The sequence below is a fragment of the Mangifera indica genome, chromosome 12 (assembly GCF_011075055.1).
Source record: "Mangifera indica cultivar Alphonso chromosome 12, CATAS_Mindica_2.1, whole genome shotgun sequence".
Taxonomy (NCBI): domain Eukaryota; kingdom Viridiplantae; phylum Streptophyta; class Magnoliopsida; order Sapindales; family Anacardiaceae; genus Mangifera; species Mangifera indica.
Window position 1 is genome coordinate 10454600 of NC_058148.1, and position 21676 is coordinate 10476275.

The window sequence follows — 21676 nt, forward strand, 5'->3', positions numbered from 1 at the left end:
ATCAATCAGAAAACTAGATTAAACTTACCACTTCCATAATAATTGGGGTTAATTGATTTAAAAGGATTTATAAATTAATAGATTTCATCTCCTGGAGAAATTGATTGCACAATCAAGTAACCAAAAATGAAAGCTATTGCAAAAATCTATATCAAATTAAAACAATTTCAATTGTAAGGCTTCATACAGTTCTATCAAGTTACAAGTTAGTTAAATTTGTATTTGTCCTTCATTTCTTAGTATGAAATAAAACTGGTCGTATTGCGGTCTTGAAATCTTCACAAAATCTTTGTGCAGAAAATCTCCCAGCTCGTCGTCTTGCAGCTGCCGCCATCGCTAGTCTCTCAGTTTCAGGCATCCTTACAACTTGCAGGATTGCATCTGCGTATTCTTCTGCATTTTGGACAAGAAATCCTGTTGGCTGCCCATCTTCTTCTAAAACAATGTCCATTCTGGGACCAGCAGAGTTATGAGCTGAAGACAGGAGAAACTCATATGAGAAGAAACAATGCATTAAAAGCTTTATTATATACTGTAGTAAAGAATGTAACATAGTCAATTAAAATGCCAACCAATGGGGATGGCACCGGCAGCCATGTATTCTACAACACTTATGCCAAAATGCTCATCAATCATGGAATGGATACCAGCAACAGCTCCTCCAAGAAGCGTCAGCAGGTCCCTGCAAATCGCAAGAATGTTACAGAGCTCAGATTGAAATACAACCTAAGAGACCATGAGGATATATCTTTTGCATGTTTACACTGTAAATATTACAGTTTCTGAAGGTAAGAATATTGGATATTATGAAGTGATTAGCAGACCTGTACTTCACATTCTTATGAAATTCCACGTCGCCATCCACCTTCAGTTCAATTGCTTTGTCTTTTAAATTCTGCAGTCTTTCTTCATCAGATTTGTTTCGACAACTACCCACAAATTGGAGCTTAGGCTGTGGCAAGTCTGCATCTAATTTCCTCATGGCAAGTGAAAAGGCCTCAAGTTGAAGAGGATGTGCCTGATCAACAAGAATCATATTATAAAGGATTCTTGGGTAAAGGCCCTAAATATGAGCCACTATAACAGCAATACTTTGCGCTTGTAAGTTCTACATGCCCACCTTCTCTGGACGAAATTGAGCAACAGAAATTATTTTTGGACATTCTGTTGGTCTCTCCAAGGGAAGTACCTGTTTACACTTCAAATTATAATAAACCATAGGTTTTTGCCTCAAGAAATTTACAGAGAAAGGAAAGTATAGTTCTGGAAAAACACATATGCCAATATTCAGAAAATAATTTGCTGCCAACCACATTACATGTATACTTAAAATGTACATACATAGGTGATGACAAACACTCTTATGATGTGATCAATTAAACAGTTTAACTCCTACTGGTGAAGATATTATATTACATTGGAACCAATTAGTAAAAGTACACTTGTTAAGATGAAATAGTAAAATACTGAAGCACACACATTTAACTGATTCTTAAGAATTAGCCAACCATAAATAGACAAAGATACAGACCTGGAGTTCAGAAGTATCACAAGGAGGATAGACTCGCTTTATACGGTCTGGTATTCTCCATAGCTTTTCAATATGAGACTGAGTCCATGAAGAGTTGACCATTGCCAAATGTGCACAAGAGCCCACATATCCATACATACAAGAAAAGAGCGTATAATAGAAGATTTTGCAGTGTGATAGCCAACAGCTGCCATAAGAGAATACTTCATCAAGTTTGAGATGCAGAGAGAAAAAGCACAGTCAGCAACCAAATTCTACTCATATACCTAAGCGGGCTAGGAAGAATCCTAGAAGATCTATTATGTGGCTTAGAAAAACAAACTAACTTTACAGGACCTACAGACCACAAGAATGCATACAATCATCAATCTCCAAAAGCCAGTGCTTGTGTGTGTTTTGAAGGTGAATGTGAAAGTACAAAATAGATTCATGAGGAAGCACTGAGTACAAGAGAATACTACTACCAACACAAATGTTAAAACTTTTTAACATCCTCTGGACCATTGTTATCTAAACTTCATTACTTCTCCACAATCAGGATGCACACAGACAAAAGAAACCACAATTCCATCAAAGTGAATCTGACCTTTGAGCAATTAAGGCATTATTGTTGTACATTGAGTTCCGTTCACGAACATGAGATATCATGTCCAAACTTATAGTAGGATAATGTGTATAGCAAATGACTTTGCAGCCAAATATCCGAGCAACTGGATATGTAAACGCATATCCACTAGTATCAAAATAATACAATGGTGTAAACTTGCACAAAGCTTCCCATGAAAGATAAACTGAACCAAAACTTTGACCAACCATGGTGAACCGAGGGTAAGAACTCTCTTCAATCCATTTCCTTCTATAAAGATGCACCACCTACACATAAAGAATTAAAATAAAACTAGAAAACACAATGATTGAAATAGAAATCATAGTATATACTTCATTATTTAGATCAATTCTATATCCACTTGAGTCCAAAGAACAGATCATAAGTCTACAAACCCGTTTTTCTAAGTACCCATATCATTGAAGATTTTAAAATCATTTCTTTTAATCAAATTTCAACCTTTGTGTTAATTAAGACTGCGCTTGAAGAAATACTTTCTCAGAATAATCTAAATTTTACTCAATGCATAAACATATGATAATTAAAGGCAAACCTTGGGAGGTTGCAGGAGCTTGACGCCGAAGAGATCGATGGCACGTGCCATCAAGGATTGGGGCGTGGCATCGTGGTCGCCAGTGTAGATGACACAGTGAAGATCGGGATATTCTTCTTGAATAGCTTTGACTGAAAACCATAGAACTTTTTCTCCGCCTCCGCCGTCGTTGGTGTACGGATGAAAGAAGCCAACGGCATTTTGATTCCTGTTTTTCCTAGCACTGATTATGTGCGAAGCTAAGGTCAAAATTGAGGCTAAGAGAGGTGAAATAAGAAAGCATGTGAGAATTGCACAAGCCATTATTTGGATGGGAGGAGTTTAGGGAAGATACCGTGACCAAATATTACAACATGACATTTGTTAGATCTGCAATTTTAATAATTTCCCGAGTGATTTACATTTTCCCACCCACAGTTTGGTTTTCTTACTTTTCCACTTACTACTACTAAGGGAGTGTTTGGTTCCTATATTTAAAAATTACTTTGGTAATCTATCTTTTATTCCCTTGTTTGGTTTATCAGTAATATTACAGTAATCTTCTATTACTAATGCTAACGTAGCAGGTAATATAAGTGAGAATCTAATTATCAGCTTCACCTTAGATATTTAAATATTATCAAAATAATCTTGATTTTCTTATAATTATATTATTATTCATTAATTTTTTAAGATAAAAATAAATTTATTTTTAACTAATATGACAAATAATATAAAAAATATTTAAAAATAATTATATTTAAGAACATTTAAGTAAAATAATTTACTAGTAATCTTTTATTACCTTTAACCAAACATAATAATTATTTATATTTATCAAATTTTATCAAACATAATAATTATTTATACCCATTAATCTTCTAAGTAATCTATCTTTAAGGTAATCTTTCTATTTTGATAATAAAATATTACCCAAACCAAACACCCCCTAAATGCATAAATCACTCTCACTGTATAAACTAAAATTTCATGATATAAGGTTAAAATTATCATTTTATCTCTTGTGTATCCAAAAGATACAAAAATAATAAAATTTAAATAAAATCAATACTTTTTAAACTTACAAATTAATAGGTTTGAAAACTTATTGATCAACATTTTCGATACGAGTTCATCTTTTTAATAGATTTTGAAAACTTTTAAGTCAATCTATACAATTTGGGTTTCTTTCCCATCTTTGTAGAATAACTCGTTAAACTTACTCATTATCTGCATCTATACAACTTAGATAATAAATTAACAACACAAACATAAATGAAAATCATTTAAAAATAATAATTAAAATTTAGGTTCAGATGATGATATTTTGATATATTTAATCAAAATAATTTGATGAGAAATCCATATTTATTACCTCCAAAATTTCAACAACAAAAATGGAGGTAACAAAGATGATTGTAGTCATGATGGAGGTGGTGATGACGATAACAACAGTGAAAACGAAGTTAATGGAGGTATGCATGATGAGGATGGGGAAGGTGGTAGTGATGACAAGGTGAAATTGCTAACGAAGATGAAGGTGGCAAAAAATAACGTTTTTACCCACCGGTCCATGCAATGAGGAAGAGAGAAAGGGAAAATAAAATCAGAAAGAAAGAAAGGAGAAAAGAGAAAATAAAAGGAAAAAAAAATGAAGAGTGGAGAGTGATAATAAGGGAATGGGTAATCTTGTAATTGCAAGATCTATATGATGTCAAAGCCAAAATTCCAACAACCGGGTTAGGTTTTAGATTCACTCATGTTTTTCATAATTCTACACATACTTGCAAGTAAACCAAAGCAAAGATTTGAATGCTCTGGAAAGAATTTTATGCTTGATAGTCTAATTTGAGAAAGCCAGTTTTTAATTTATATGATATACGTAGAATTGAGATGCTTTTATTTTGATATGTATATTTATAATAAGTATCATATCCATTCTCATCTACCAATTATTAGTCGGATTGAAACCAACCAAAATTCATACTTGACATAACGTGCAAAGACCTAAGAACAAATCTGTTCTTCTCAAAATTGTTTAAGTTCAACTCCTTAAAAGGTGACAAACTCGAGTTCTTTTCAAGTTCAAACCGAACCACACTTTAAACTCTTTTTAATACTATAATCAAACAAAAAATTACTAAAACAATATTATTTTTTATGCATAATAATTAAAATATTATTCATATCAATTTTTTTCAGACTTAGTTAAACAAAACACACCTCACTCAAGTTTGTACTAAAAATTATTTAACACCCATACTCGAACTCATTTAAACCCAATTCATTTTAAACGCATTCAAACTAAACTTATATTCAAAAACTCTATTTAAATCCAACCCAATCAACCACATTACGACCAAATATTTACTTCACAACCACGCAGCTATGTGTCTGGCACTGTAAAGGTCTCCCATCAACCACAATATAATCAAAATTTTATTTTAAAACACATAAGTACGGTCAGCTGTGACGAACCTCCTTTGCAGTTCCCAGACAACAGGGAGCAATTTTTAAAAATTAAAAACACTGCAAAACGTAGATGTTTCAGCCTACACACAACCCCCCCACAACCCACCCACCACCACACCACCGCCCGCCCCGCCCCCCCCCCCCCCCCCAAAAAAAAACCCCCAACTCCCCTTCCCTTCTCTCAAAATCAAAAAATAATAATACTACATTAACAGAGAATAACAAATATAAATCTGCAGGGCAGCTACCAATCCAATGAGACTATAATTTGCAAAAAATTAAGAATAAAAACAACGCCCAACATATCTAATCGGCACTTGACCTGTACCGCGTGGTTTAACATATATAATCCAGGTCAATTTTGGACCTCAAGAAAAATAGTACAAAGCAGCAAATCCTCAGCCTGCCCTCTACAGCAGCCAAAAAATGCCTCTGCTACCCCCCAAAAAAAAAAATTATAACACATCCACACCTAATACAAAAAAATGCCATGTTATTTCTGATAGACCTTCACCATAAGACAAAGGAACACACAAAAATAAAATATAAAATGATTGCTTCAATGCCAGTGGAAACACCACTCATTGGAAGGCCTAAACCTGCTGCTGCTGTATCCAATCTCTCTATCCAACCACCCGAGGAATCACACTCCTAATTTTAACTGCAACCGCCAAGTTAGTAGCTACCCATTGGAGGCATGCCAAAAGGTGGCATTGGAGGCATTCCCATGCCACCCATGGGTGGTGGCGCAAAACCTCCTCCCATTGATGGTGCCCCTCCCATACCAGGCATTGGTGGTGCAGGCAAAGCAAGAGGCAGCAACTGAGCATACATGTTCTGCAGCACAAAGATAAAGAATAAGCATGTCACGGGGAAACAGTAAAGCCAAATTCATATCCATAGCATTGGCTCCAAAGGCAAATAAATAAATTAGAGGTTTCCAAGTTATTACCTGCTGCGCAATTACTTCCTTCTCTTCCTTCTCTTTAGCCTTGACTTCATTTTGCTGCTCAATTTTGTCCTTAACCAGCTCATCAACTTTGCCTGTGTATTCACGAATGAACTGCAAGGAAAAAAGATGCAAGGTGAGAAAATAAGAACAAATCAAAACCAAATTGAGAACTCCAAGCAATTGGGGGGCCAAGCCTGGACTAAAATCACGGCTCTGTCAAAACAACAATTAGCCACTTAAAGCTATAATGCGGCTTTTGAGTACAGCTTATTTAATCCAGATCATTAAATTATTTAATTAAATAATCATTTATGATATATTTAAGATAGTCCATGTGAATAATCTAACAGTATATATTATAATCACATTTTTTATATTATTTAAGTCATAATCCGAAAATTAATTAGATTAGCTTTTTCTGAATCATTGGATTTAATGAATTTTTTACATTTCTAGATAAGTCCCTTGATGAATTTATTGAGATCTAGTTTGTGATGTTAAAAATAAGTGTAGACTTGGAATTAAATTTAGAAATTTAAGCACAGTAATGTACTGGTAAATAGAACTAAGGAATTATACATATTAGACATTTTAAAACAAATAATGAGTTTTTTAAAATCATAAGTTATACCAAATATGTAAGAATTGATTATCACATAATCAATTATTCTAGAATCATATTTCAAAAATCAGAAACTGTACCAAACAGACACAATATATGACAATATATAATTAGCATGAAGCATGGAAATCACCTGCAAAAGATATGGGAAAGCAAAGTCAACCATGTTGTTCATCCAGGCAAGTTCAAGAGCAACGTCTGCACGAATCAAATCATAACAAACAAAGAGGCACGATGCAAAGCATTCCTTCTTTCCCTGCAATAATAGCAAACCAAAGATTAAATAACATTCACCAAATTAATCATAAATACCAAATAACCTATAGAAAAAAGTTTGTGGACCCCAGTGAACAAGCTCCATGCAGTAACCATATATAAAAAAGCCCACATACCACATTCTCTACACCATAACAAACTTAAAGCTTGACAGGCACTTGATAAGCATAATCAGGATAAACTGCTATGGCTAATAGCCAAGCAGTAACAAATTAAAATAGATCACTTATCTGGTGTGCTCTTTGACAGTGTTTAATAACACACCTAAACTGAAACAATACGAGTAAGGTAAAAATCAGTTGTACAACAGCATAGATAAAGTACCTGTTCGATGAAATAAACAAGCAACTCCTCAGCAAGTTCACGGTCACCAGATTGAGAGGCTGTCTCCATGGCATCTTTGTAAAGGTTGTCTTTCTTTGACAGTGCAATAGACTGCTTCCATCTCCCTGCTTTCTTGTAAATATAAGCAGCAACACGCCTCATTTCCAAAAGCTCATGTTTCTCAATCTGTTCAAACCATTAAAAAAAAAAAAAAAACAGATAATAATTCTGACATTGTCCACAAACAAGACCACACGATGTTGAACAGTTGCACTTCACCTTCTGAGCAAGGCCTATCTGATCAAAGTTATCATGCATATCAATTGATTCACGTAATCTCTCGTAATCTTCCTCTTCTACATAAATCTCATTCAAAGCCTCATTCACAGCAGAAACATTGTTGCTTTGAACTGCAACCATATATGGCTTCACAAGGAGCAGATGACCAGCCTGAAAGAACACAGATTATAAATAATGTAATTATGTTAACAGCCATGAAAATAAATTCTGAACACTTAAGTGGAAAAAATCACATACAAAATACCTTTCGCATAATGTCAACAACCCGTGTATGGTCCACACGCAGTGCAAGCACATTCAGCAGATCATTGATAAGATCAGGATGCTCTTGCAAGTAGAAGTGAACAGCCTTATAATATAACTCCACATTTGCAACTTTGACTGCAACATCTTTGAACTGCATGTGATCCCACGCTTCGGGGGAATGGTTCATTATTGTAGTAGCAGCATTATCAAATTCATCATACTGGATGTACAAATAGGTAAGTTCCTTCCAATGCTGCTGCTCATCACAAGCTCGGATAAGCTTGGGAATATTGAGACGGGTGGAAAACAATTTGATGTGCTCCATAAGCTTTTCGTAACGATATCTAGCATAGAGAACTCCCAACTCAGTGAAAATGCCCATATGGGCACGTTCCAAACCTAAACCACTCTCCATGAGAGAGATTAGTTCATTGAAATATCCTCTGTTCTGATAATATTCACTGACCTCTTCCAGGTCATCCACCTACAAAATTCATAAAAGTGAGAGAGATATATTGAACAAGCATGTATACACTCGATAAATGGCAACATGAGCAAGTATGTTTACAATGCAAAACATGCTAAGAATAAAAGTCATGGCAGGACAAAACATATGTTTCCAGCTTAATGCCTTTGTTGATTCATTCTTCAAATAGCAGAATTTTGCTAAAATAGAGTCAGACCCAGATGCTAAATCTACAATAGACTTCCAATTGTGCAACACAAAGTCTTTAGGCCTCAAAGTGTACAATTCATTCAATTTCCTAAAACAACACAACTGCACCTAGCAAAGGAAGCCATATACAAATAACCTTCTGCATGTGTAGCTGAAAGTAATACCTGTACAATAATGTTGAGCCCACAAATTTGAGCCAAACGGAACTCTTCTGCATCAACACAAGCAAAGCAAACTTCCTTCCATGTCTTTGCACTGTTGGCTTTTCGTGCTGCATCAACAGCGCCTTGGAATTGCTTCAGCTTCACAAGTGTTACGGCCAACTTCGCCCAGTTAGATATAAATGCATATATTATTTTTGCAGCCTCATAGAGGGTGCCGTCATACAAGCGATCACCCACATTTTGAAGATTAGCAACATTTGGCATAAGAATAAATTCTTCAATATCACCCAGCCTATCAATCTTTGCATATGCATAAATGAGCTCACTGTCCACCTTGGGCTCTTTCACCTTCTGCCTTACCATCAGAAGGTACCTCACCAAGTCATGGTATACATCTGCATCCTCAGCAGCATGAATAACATCTAGGAACTGAGTAGAATCATCAGCACGAATAAATGACTCAATTGCATCGCTCACCAGTCCCTCCCTGAGTTGAGCCTTTGCCACCTGGCTCCAAACTGCATCTTCTTCAACACGGAATGCAAACTCCACAGCCCGTTCAATGCTTCGAATATTATCCAACAAGACATTGACAGCCTGAACATTCAAATTGAACTTCTTGAAAATTGCAAATGCTTCTTCATATAACTGGGCTTCAACAGCTACTTCCCCTACTGCAGGTCCATCAAAGTTATCTAATCTATTAATATAATCCATGACTCTGGAAGGATCAGCCTTAATAGCTGTCAAGATAAGAAGGTTTTGCAAGTTGAAGTTTCCACTGAAAGCAGAATTTTGCAGTACAATCTTTTCCAAAAGTTCAATTAGTTCATGAGGCAGATCAGCAGTCATGAAAGCTTTAACAGCAGCTGAAACTTGTTCTGGGCTCTTGCTCTCTGGCAAAGCAGTAGATACAACTTGATCAATAAGCTGTCTTCTGAAGGAATTCTCAGGATTAAGAACCTTCTCCCAAAGATCAGCATCCATCCTTTCAACAACATATCTGCAACCAAAGAATACTCCATAAACCTCCAAGCACAAGATACAACCACACATAAAATAACAATATTTAAAAGTGAAACAATGCACAAACCTGGCTTGCAATTTAAATAATGAGTTCTTATTAGTGACATTGATCAGCTCATCGTCACATTGTCCTCTCCGGTAAGCAACAACAGCCAGAGTTGGATCCCGCTTCTCACAATACTTACCCACCACCCTCGAGTCATAGTATGGGTTAGTATTCAGAAAATGTTCTGGATTGTTATTGCTGTCAATGATAATTTTACCCAGAGCATTGTGGACATGAACATCTTGGCTTCCTTCACTTACAAGATGCTCCAAGAATTGAGTGAGTAAACGAAGTCGATTCCTGAAAATCATTAGCTAATCATAAGTAATATGAAGAAAATGTGACAAGAAGCAGGATAGTGAGGCAGAATCAGGATCACCTCTTCTCACATTCATCAACAAGGGGCTCAACTGGAAGCAAAGATCGGACAGAAAGAATGAGGCCTTTAATAAAATCTTCTGGGCATTCATCATCCAATAGCTGCCCCACAACTAAAGGAGCATTCCCTGGGTTTACCTATAAACATAGAACACAATTCTCAAATAAATTATATTAAGTTCAACTGACATTAATGCATCTTCATGTAATCAAAGCAAAATTTCATACCTTCTGAACATAACCTTCGATGTAGCGAAGCATGTTGCTTGTGTACAGGTAGTGTGTCAGATCCGGAACGAAACCAAAACGGTCACAAACATTAATCAGTGGCCTGGCATCAGGAAGCTTTGCTTCCATCAAAAAGTTTTTGGTCTTTTCAGCATCATAGAAATTTGATTCTCTTGTCACTCGCTCCACCTCTTTTATTTGTCCAGTTTTAGCAGCTGCCTCTATGTACTTGAAGTGAATATCAGGATCCTCACTGTAATATGATAAAACATAAAATATTCATAATCAGAATTAGCACCAATTACATGGATACACTGTAATCTGCAAAGCCAAAGAAAATTCTTTCATTGAAGAAAAAACTGACCTTGAACTCAAATATGACCCCAGGAAAAAGTACAACCCCTCATACGACTTAAATTGCTCAAAAATTTTTATGCATGCATCAACACCCAATTGCTCACAGTATTCTTTGGCAGTCTGCGTAAGTAACATATAAGTTTGCTTCAGCTTACAAGCCAATTATAACTGGCCTACCACAAATCATCCTATAACACATACCTGCACAATAATCTGAAGGTTGCCTCTCAGATTAACAAGTAAAAGGTCCTTCATGCACTCCAAAGCCCACTCCCGTGAAAGAGTACCGAAAAATTCAACGAGTGACTGCAAAGAACCACAGTCATTAACAACTACACAATCTTTAGTCCTATCAAGTGGTATAACCATTGAAGATGTTTACCTGTGGCTCAATTGCATGAGTGTTGACAATGACACGCTTAATATCTGGTAACTCTGTGTAATGCTGCATAGATGGTTATATGTTTAAAACCATGAAACACCATTGGAAGATGAAAAAAGTGAAAAATTAAGGACAGCTTTAATATGTATTACTTGTAAAGCTCGCATATAGAGACCGGCTTTTTCACAAAGTTGGGCAATTCGAGGACGATCATAGTGGCTGAACATTCCATTGGCCAAAATGGCATCAGCTACATTCGGAAAAGTCACAAGATTGATTTCCAAGACCTACACCAGGGGAGGGAAAATATCATGTAAATGAGCAAGAGCGCAGAAAATTACTCAAAACAAATACAAATGAATCAGCAAATAACTGATTAAATAACCTTTGTTTGAAGGAAACCATGTTCAGGCAGATTTGGCTTCAAAACATCCAATAGGAAGGCTGTCGCTTCACGGATCAGGTTCCTCTAAAATAGTTAACACAGATTCAATTAGAGGAAAATGAAGGGGAGAAAAAGTTTAAAGGATAATATGCATTTCACAATAGCAACATGAATAAAGCTCTAAACCATATGAAGTTAATAAAAAAGATAAAAAACTCCGCAAAAAAAAATTGTTTGCTCCAAAAGCAGCAGGGAGAACTAAAAGATAGTGGCCCAGTGAAATTATTCCATCATACAACATACAAACAAAAGACAGCACTTGTAACCAACCTGAAGAAAAAGATCCGTGATGGTATTGTAATCAACTGGACAGCCTCCCTCCATTTGAGACATCATTAAGGCAAAATTAACAGCCCCCTGTAATTGAAATTCAAATAGTAACCAATTTTGCTTGAAGAAAGTTTGTTTGATAACAAATTACATTTTCCAAATATCAGGATTCCAAGAAATGGCCAAATGAATGGAAAACATCAAGAATGAAAACACATAAGTAAAAGTGAGAATCTCAAAAAGCTTATAAATACAAATATATAGTAATGTTTCAACTAATAAGCTTCAACCTTAAAAGACTTTAGCATACCTGAGGATCTGTACGGAGAATTGTTTGCAGAAGAAACAAATAGTCAGGCATATAACCAACCTAAAACAAAAAGGAAATCATAAATGCACTGAGACCACATGATTCCCGGGGAAAAAGGTTGAAGTTAACAATATAAAGGCATGTAACTTACCTGCTTCGAGTAAATAAGAATTTTGTCAAACTCCCTACGTTCTGCAAAAGCAGCAACAACTTTTGGGGTTGCTCTAGCTTTTATATAAATTTTCAGAGCAAGATCATTATCCACAGTCTGCCACACAAAAAAGGCCGGAACTATTTCAAAGATCAATCATATAGGCATTTTGAGTTTAAATACTACTGTTAGGACCTCATCCATCTGTCTAACCTTTTGGATTTAGGCAATTTAATATTGTATCATAGCTAAGTTGATCACACAGTCTGATATTAGAATCCCACCATTATTGTAATTAACTTATAATAAGTTTTGGTATTTCTCCTTTATTCAGGTTGTGTTTTCAAATTGCAAGTCAAACCTTCACAAGGTCTCCAAGTTCCTCACTGCACTCCAACTTGTCTTCAGCCAACCAGTTCTCAAGAAGATTCTTTTTGTTCTGGTTCACAACAAGACGAGATAATTCCAAAGACTCGAATGCATTGAGCTTTCCTCTTGTTAAAAGTGTCCCAAAGTACTGCAATAAAGGTGGTGTCTGTCCAGCTTGCACAGGAACACTCTGCAACAATGATGAGACAAAATTTAACCAATAGTATAAATTTCATGTCAATCCAATTCATCTGGGACAAAGTTTTGCACTCATTTACCCAATTTCAACAATAAAGGAAACTCATAAGTAGGAAAGAGGGAAAGATACCTGAAACTTGGCCACTGTATCAGGTGTGCGTAGTAGTCCCTGAGGAGACTCTGCAGCAAGCTCAGCTGCCTCTTTATACTTTGTTTGTGCAAACAGCTCTTGGAAACGCTGCACAACCTGAAAAATCCAAGGTGGCATGTCAGCAACTACTAATTATACAAAAAGAATAATAAATCAAATGGACATGCTTGCCTGGATACAATCCCCTACATATCAATCATATGTCAACAGCTGGTCATTGTATCCAACATCTTTAACTAAGTCAGAGAGACCAACTCCAGGATATAACCACAGGATCAATGAAGGAAAGAAATCATGCAAGACAGGCATAGTTATATATACATGAAAACTGAACTTCAAATTTACTTTCTTCGTGTTTCATGCTTACAATATCTGTGTAACAGTGAAAATGATTTTTCCTGTTAACTTTTGGAAGTAGCCTGAAAAGTTTTCACCCCTCTTACAAGAAACATAACATACTAGATTTGAAGTGATAAATGACATTTTCTGCAATATATAAGTTGGACTTAGTTTAACTTACTGTACAGATATACGGAGAAGGCCATGCTTAGAGTGCCTCACATAAAGAGAATATCATACACGGGTTTGTTTTACCACAACACATGAACCAAAACTTTAATTACTGTAGAAAGAATAACAAGCATGCTATATCAAGAGAACTCATCCCAGTTCCCCAGATAAAATTTTCATACAATAATTATGACAAAAAAAGAAAGAAAATCTTAACTTACCAGATTTTCTGCACCAGGAAGGTTTCCTCTTTTGGCAAGGTTGACTGCAAGTTCCAAATTGTTTAACTGGAACAAACAATAACAAACATAAACTTTGTGAAACAATGTTTCCCTATTAAGTGATTCAAAAAAACCAAGCATGCTCATCTACTTACTTGACCACTAACAAAAGGCACTATTGTTGCTTCGTTCACAGTTGCTAACAACACCTGGCCTCGCCTATTGATGGCATAAAAACCACCAGCTGAAAAAGCTTCAGCTGTCAAAAATATTGGATCAGGACTAATTCTATTTCTGTATACAGCAGCAGCAGTCTCCAAATCATAAACAAACAGTAGCCCAAGCTTGGTGATAACATATATCAAACTGTACTTGTGGGATATCTGCCAATTACCAAATTTGTGAGTCAATACTTACGCTGCAATTACTTAAAAAAGGTAAAAATAACAGCAAGAGTTATACCTGCATTGCCACTGGAAAATCGTCGGCAAAATCAGGGGGAAAGAAAAGATCTGCCTGTTTCTTTGTGAAAGATGGCTTTCCTGTCAACAAAATTTTAATGTCAGAAGACAAATATAATGCTTCAGATGTAGAAAAAGAAAAATCAAAAATACAAGAATGAATTTATCACAGGTTTATAGTGATCAACAATTTCAGGCTTCCCTGGAAAATTGATTAGAAATTGATGTAGAACTTCCTACAGAACTCATAATTTCAAACTTAAAAACAAAAACTCTAAACCTCAACAATCCAAAAAATACAAATTTTCTGATTCAGAAGTTTACCAAAATTTCAGCAAAGTATAGAAAGTATTACAGCTAAATTTTATAATCGTGTTTCATAGCAAAAGTCTCAGAAGCTTCTCTAAACTTGAAAGAGTCCATTTTAGCAACTTCTTAGTGGACTTAATGAAAATTATTAGCGATTTAAAATTAGAAGAGCTTCCAAATTTGTTAGGTGGTAACAGTGTAATCTTTCAATTACACACAGCTCAAAAATTTCAACCATGTCTGACAAATCTAACACTTTTCCCTTTTAAAGATAAAAAAGATGAAGTGAAATAAGAAAAGATAGTTACCTGGCTGGGCACCAAGCTCAATAACATGCAGCTTTGATGCAATCTGACCAGCATTGAAAGACTTGGTGGCAAAGGAAATAAGAGTAGAAGGATTCTCATTCCCTGGGACCTGATCAAGACAAAAAAATCTCCACAAGGTAAAAGACAGCAGTTGTACAAAGCCAAAGGCAAGAGAAAAAATGTAATGAAGGAAAACCCCACACCTTAAATTGGGCAAATGAAGCAGCATGCGCTTCAAGTGCTTGGCTACGCTGTTGATCCACAGAGAAAAGTTGCATGCTCCCTTTAACCAATTGTGGCCTCTACAGAGAAAGTAGAACAAGAATATCCATATCAGAACACCAAAACTCTGTGAAAAATAACTTTATATGAAAGAATATCATGGGTTAAACACTTAAACTATTATGAAAGTAAAAGGGGAAATATATAGAAATGGAAAATTTTGTAAAATGAATTGAGAGCCAAATCTAAGCACTTCATAAGGGGGAAGGTGATTAAACCACATCATAGAATCATTGTTGACATTTGAAACAAGGATCATTCTCTCTTTCTCCTTGATCCTTCATAGAATCATTGTTGATGTTTGAAACAAGTCTCTCTCCCTCTCCCTCTCTCTCTTTTCTACTTTTCTAATGGAGACATGAACCAGCTACTACTATTAAGCCCTGGAGGGGAAAGGGGCAACTCACAAAATAATAGATACCAGGGAAGGCCCAGTTTGGACTTGCTATTGAAGATGCATAACACACTGGCTACCTCAACTACCAAGCAATGAACTTATACCAAGCAGTACCTAATCGATGTTATCTAACAAGCTTATACTTAAAAGGGCATTACTTAATAATCTTTTTAAACCTAGAATGAACATCATGCCTAAATTAATAAGTGCATCATAAAACAGGCCTCAAATGCCATAGACTTAGGTATTTACACACCTCAGCTGACCCAGGAGCAATTCCAATCAAAACCAACCACTTTTCAGAAGGGTCACATTTGTAGTTTATTATTTGATTGTTGGCCAAGTTAGCTGTTCTATCGAACATCTTAACTGGTTCAGCATCACCTGCATAGAGTATTGGTTCAGAATCATACATAAGAAAACAATTTGTAAAAAATTATGCAAACCACCGGCATCAAATATACATAACCTTGGAAAATAAACAAAGCAAAAACCTGAAGCCATAGAACTTTCATCAGCTAAAAGAAAGTTATAATACCTTCAATTGACCAATGATATACCGAGGTCTGAGTGACCATACCCAACATCTTGGGGCTGATCCACTTCCAAAAGACAACCTACACATGAAATAGGCTTTCCTAAGCTTTATATTAATCTAAAATGAAAATATCAGACCAAAATATTAAATGCAATGAAGTCAATTAAAAGAGTAAAGGTCTCACTTGCTCAGGCATCTGGTGTGATTTAATTTTTGCTTTCAACTCAATGTTAAATATTTGTAAGTGATCTTGGGTGGTCCCTGGTAGTTGAGCTACAAGAAAATTCATTAATCATGATTAGGATACATAAATAAACATAAATACAGGACAATAAAAAATTCAAAATGAGCATAATCATAGAAAACCCAAAAAATCTACAAAAAGGGATTTTATTCCACACATTAGAAACTATTTAATCAACCCTCCAAATGCAATTACTTTTTAAAACAAAATAAAGGAAGTTCTGTTTTAGAAGAACAAAGGTGCTCAAGGGGTAAAAACAAAAAACACTTGTAAAAGACATAAAATCACAACAAACTATAGGCATGATGCCCAAATAGTACAAGAAAAGTGGAGTTCCGACATTATCACTAACTTCTTCATCATCATAAACAGTTCAACCAACCTCAACTGCCAAACACACACACAGAGACACATTGTTTTAATATCCTAACAGGCTAAATTTTGAAAAAGGGCACAAATTTGCTATTTACTAGCAGAAAACCTATCATGGTATAAGCCTACTCTCAAAAAGAAGAAAATCTGTAAATAGTATAAGCATGAACAAATCCTTCAATGTTGGGCTAAGTAGTAGAGCCCCTTGGTTATAAATCTCCTTGGAGCCACATAGTTTTGATATTACATCCACAAAATTTCCTAATTAACAGGTTGTAAATTCAAGAAGTATCCATGTTAGGACTCGATTAAAACGTAGGGAAAGTCAAGGGATTTCAAGGAGCTAGAGAGTGAACAGAACCATATAAATTCAATGTGTAAATTAATTTTATAATTCGTTGAATTAGAAAATAGTAGAAGTGTAGACCAATTAGATATGACTGAGATTTGAGATCAGTTGGTTACCAACGCCTTTGAACCTAACTCAGCAGGTCATGCCAATAACCAAGCAACTCTACAGAGAGCAATTAAACAAAATAGAAAACATTCGTCTTTTGGAAACTATTTTTAAACCTAAGACTTTGCAGAAAACAAACTGATATATCACAATCATGCAAGGCAATGAGATTACCCATAACCTTCAAACGAGGGTATCAATACCTCAAAAAATAACTAAATTCTTATCTAACAACAGTGCCAAAAATAGATTCCCATCAAATTAAAGTTGAAAACAAAGAGAATTTATATATCCTACCTTTCAAAGCAAGGATTCTAGTATTAGGATTCATAAGTGCTGAGTCTGCTGTGATAGGCCGTCTAAGCGGCTGCATTGGCATATTCATATCAATAATCACAACACTGTTCTGTGGAGACGTTTCCCGCACACATATATACTTGTCCGATTCCATCGTTACATTTGTGAAAGTAATATGTTGCGGATTGATCCCAATACTCGGCAACTGCAAGCACACATCAGATCACGATAAATTCATCACTCAAATTATCTAATACTTTCAAATCACGAGACATTTTCCGAGCTTTCAAAGCATATAAAACAGCAACTAAACAAGCTTCCACACAGATCTGTAACTATACAATTCCCGTCAGATCTACTAAAACTTAAACTCAGCTGAGTGATGACATATTTAAAAATTAATATTACTTTACTATAATAACCAACGAAATCTAGAACTGAAAAGAATTTCTTAAAAATTAAGAAAATACCAAACAAACTTACAGTTAAGACCTCCTTCATGGAGATCGGAGCGTTGGCTGCCGCCATGGTGGATCAGATTGCAGCAGAAATTTGACGAATCGGAGATCTACGTTGAGATTGAATGTTCAATTTTTGGAGTTAAAGACGTGAGATTCAAATCGCAGCGAGATCTAGGGCAGCGATTAAAACCTAACAGGAAGATCTAGAGAGAGGAAAAGGGGAAATGGAATTTTAAGAAAAGAGAGATGTTATTTATTTATATTCTTATCCAGGCACTTGACACACTACTAGAGACGCCTAATGCTTAGCATGAATAATCAATAATGAATGATGTGCGCTTCAGTTGGCCTTGGGTTTTCGGGTACGATTTGACCCGGATAATCTTTTTGCGTGAAAATTTTGACCCGGGTAATTTTTGCTGGTCAGTGATGAAAATAATTTTAAAGGCCGAATAATTATTTTCCACCCAAACTTTGATTTTTCCCGTCCATTTATTAAATTTACGATAAATGGGTTAAAAACTATTAAATTTTCTTAGAGATAAAAACAAACTTCCCCTAAAACTTATAATAGGACATTAAAGAACGGTGAATTATTAGTATCTTGATATAATATTAATTATTATACGGTAAAATATGTCTTCGACTAAATTTGAAAGAGATAATTATAAGCAAAATATGTAAATATCAAAATATGATGAATTATAATTTTTAATTTATGTTATTTTTAGAGAGATTAGATACGATTTTTTAACACGTAAGAGCTAGAAATAATTAACGAAGATATCAAAAGTGGGCAAGTCTTTCTCTTGATACAAATTCCAAATCTTCAATTTTGTTCACACAAACATGAAGGGAATTTTAATCTTACGTTCATATGAGTTTTGTGTTCGAAATTCAATGCGTTTACAGTTTACAATTGACAATTAAATTGAGTTTTGAGTTGAAAAAAGCCGCTGGGAATTGATGAAAGGATGCATGGCAGTCTTAGAATAGATAGATATTTTCGGTGTCCTGAAAATAGAAGAGTACTACTGGCTGTAGTTGTCGTTGACTGAAGCGACGCTTGTAGGATACGTTTCGTTTTAGCAGGCTTACAATTAAATTCATTTCGTAAAGTTACTTTTAAGGCCTGGCCCACTAGCCTAATACATCCAAAATTGAAGAAAAAGCTTTTCTAGTATGCTCCCTCTGTTACTTCCCTGGGGAATTGTTTAGGCCAAGGATTTAAATTTTCCGGAAGATCAAATGCTTGATATAGTGTTATAGGATTGGTGATTAGATCTGTTACCAGATTGATTGGTCGGTTTAATCCGAAGAAGCAACACAACTCAAGTAAAGTTTCTCATTACTAATAAAAAAAAAAAAAACATACAAGCACTTATCTTTCTATGGTGGAACTTAAAATCTCTTCCCAATATTTCAAACCCCTTGTCCTACTACTTAAGCTAAGTAAGTTGGACATCAGATTAATCCAAGTTAGTGTTACAAGCAAAATCAATTTTTTGCAGCCATCTGAAGTGTCTCAGTGGAGGAAAAACAAAGAAGAATTGACATTTCACAACACAAGGAAACTAGATATATAAATCAACTATTGTAATAGCTTGTTTGCAATCAATATATATACATATATATATATGAAATTCTGCCAGCTCTTGCTAACATGACTGACCTGTTCCAACCACAAAACAAAGTGCCAAAAGCTCGTTGGACACTGGCCGTCAATCTCAGCTCCCCTTGTTCTTTTACAGTAAAGGGCCAGAGCTGATTCTCATTCTCCATTAAATTTTACAGGTCAACTATGCGTAACAACTAAAAGAAAGTAATGAAGAGAAGATCACAAGCCAACACAACAGGCAAATTTGTGGCAAGGAATCTCCATTCTTCTTGAAATATAAAAAATCTGATTACGAGGTTAGTCTTGAGAAACTGCGTTATTATTTGCTCCTTAAAATGGAGAAACTAACTTAGAATTGTGATCTAGCTACCTAATTGAAGGAAAATCTGGCATTCTTAACTTCTTCAACTGCAACTTTCTTCAATAAATACTTGCAGGAGAAGGAAGTAAAGATCCCCTATCTTCATTTATTTTCTATCTTAATATAAAAAATCACAGAAGAAAATGGCCCAATTGGACTATCATTACACTTATATCATCCATGGAGCCTCTCCTTAATGACAATTCAGCTAACTTTTTACAAGCAGAAGACAATTCTGGCTTCTCTACTCCTACAACAAATGGGCGTACTAAATCTACTGCCTCCTGATTAGAAACCTGAAATAAGAAAGAAAAATTAAAACTTGACCAAAATCAAACATCATTTGACAACAAAATCATCAAAAGTTAAAACGGCATTACTAAATTACCTTATCCCAAAGACCATCAGAGGCTAAGATTAAAAACTCGCAATCTGGCTTAATTCTTAAAGCTTTGGTTTCGGGTTCAGCTATAATCCATCGTTTAAAATGTCTATCTCCAATTCCTCTTGACACAGCCAGAGAACCCTGAATTCTCCAAACTCCATGATAACAATCCACATAACCACCCTGTAAAAGACCCATTACATAAAACTTATCAGCTACAATATTAACATCACATAAACAACTTTATTCTATTTTTCAAACACAGAAAAATTTGCTCACCTGAGCTTCGATTCTCTCTCTTTCATCTTTTCTCGAAGGCTGGTGATCAGAAGTGAGAGCCTCAGCAACTCCTCCTCGGCTCAAAACAGCACGACAATCACCAACATTTGAGACAACAAGATCGCCCTTTTGGATCAATGCAGTAACACAGCATGTGCCACCGCCATGATTTTCCTTCAGAAACTCAGTGTCTGTGGTCAAATATCCATTCCTAATTGCTCTATCAATGCCTTCTTCTTCTCGTTTACTCGAACACACTTCTGCCCTTATGTTTTTATCCAAATTCTTTGCCGCAAATTCAGCCGCTTTTGGTCCTCCATGCCCATCAAAAACACCAAACAAAGCCTGTAATCACACACAATAAAGAATTTTAAATTAAAAAACAATATTTTAAGATATTTACTTAAACTCAGAGACGTTTAATAAATTATTTTAACACACCTGTTTATGATCCCCGTTAAGGCCAACGAAAGCAGAGTACCGATCCTCCATGGCGTAACCTCTCCTTCCCCTTTTACAATAAACGGAGTAGCCATCTTTCTCAACTTGTACGTCATCCACTTTCTCATCTCGACGTTGCGTCATTTTCAATCCAAAGCCACTCAACCCTTCGAACGGGATATCTAACCTAGCCGGCCTCTTCCTCTTCAACACGGAACCACAAACACCGTCGTTCACACCACTCACGTGTCTTTGAATCCGTAAAGATAAGGGTGACGGGGGCGAAAATGTTGACGGCGGTGAAGGCGATTGAGGCGTTGTAACAGACGGCGGACCACGGATCCTCGGAGATGATGATGAACATGAAACTGACGGATTGCAAAACATTGACGGTGAAAAAACCGGTGAGTTCGGTAGCGCCACTGCACACATCTTGCTCGGTGATTCTTCTTCTATTTTCCCTCTTAATAAAATTTCTTTCTGTAATAATTTCTCTGAAATCAAAACTGACGAAAGCTATATATACACACAATGGTCAATGACCAAATGGATTGACCCAGTACAGTGTCGAGATGACTCACGCTCGCTGCTACAACGTGAACTACAATCCCTCGAAAATACAAATATACAGCCTCTCTTTAGCTGTCATTGACCTGTTAAACACGATAAGTGCGAGTGTATTTAATAAATAAGTTAAAGTAGAGTATTATATAATTGATCAG

General features: G+C 35.6%; 3 protein-coding genes across 3 annotated transcripts; all 3 read right to left on the reverse strand.

The window, feature by feature from the left end:
• Nucleotides 1-134: 134 nt before the first annotated feature.
• On the reverse strand, nucleotides 135-3048 carry LOC123193516 (GDP-Man:Man(3)GlcNAc(2)-PP-Dol alpha-1,2-mannosyltransferase-like). The gene is made up of 7 exons (XM_044606542.1): nucleotides 2692-3048; nucleotides 2118-2404; nucleotides 1532-1718; nucleotides 1121-1189; nucleotides 825-1018; nucleotides 573-682; nucleotides 135-474 (listed from the first exon to the last, which is right to left on the reverse strand). The coding sequence occupies exons 1-7, from the start codon at nucleotides 2992-2994 to the stop codon at nucleotides 230-232; spliced, it is 1395 nt and encodes a 464-aa protein (XP_044462477.1). The 5' UTR covers nucleotides 2995-3048; the 3' UTR covers nucleotides 135-229.
• Nucleotides 3049-5445: 2397 nt separating this feature from the next.
• Nucleotides 5446-18164, reverse strand: LOC123193519 (clathrin heavy chain 1-like). Its single transcript, XM_044606546.1, has 30 exons — nucleotides 17893-18164; nucleotides 17410-17614; nucleotides 16224-16312; nucleotides 16040-16118; nucleotides 15758-15885; nucleotides 15026-15124; nucleotides 14823-14931; nucleotides 14207-14286; nucleotides 13900-14127; nucleotides 13745-13810; nucleotides 12993-13109; nucleotides 12657-12854; nucleotides 12296-12412; nucleotides 12145-12204; nucleotides 11835-11921; nucleotides 11505-11588; nucleotides 11272-11406; nucleotides 11120-11182; nucleotides 10939-11043; nucleotides 10745-10857; nucleotides 10381-10633; nucleotides 10154-10290; nucleotides 9796-10074; nucleotides 8703-9705; nucleotides 7861-8346; nucleotides 7596-7766; nucleotides 7317-7502; nucleotides 6850-6972; nucleotides 6095-6205; nucleotides 5446-5979 (listed from the first exon to the last, which is right to left on the reverse strand). Exons 1-30 carry the CDS (start codon nucleotides 17935-17937, stop codon nucleotides 5818-5820), a joined length of 5118 nt encoding a protein of 1705 aa, XP_044462481.1. The 5' UTR covers nucleotides 17938-18164; the 3' UTR covers nucleotides 5446-5817.
• A 1235-nt stretch (nucleotides 18165-19399) lies between these two features.
• Nucleotides 19400-21468, reverse strand: LOC123192378 (probable protein phosphatase 2C 25). The gene is made up of 4 exons (XM_044604910.1): nucleotides 20955-21468; nucleotides 20514-20858; nucleotides 20238-20417; nucleotides 19400-20145 (listed from the first exon to the last, which is right to left on the reverse strand). Exons 1-4 carry the CDS (start codon nucleotides 21384-21386, stop codon nucleotides 19981-19983), a joined length of 1122 nt encoding a protein of 373 aa, XP_044460845.1. The 5' UTR covers nucleotides 21387-21468; the 3' UTR covers nucleotides 19400-19980.
• Between the last annotated feature and the right edge of the window lie 208 nt (nucleotides 21469-21676).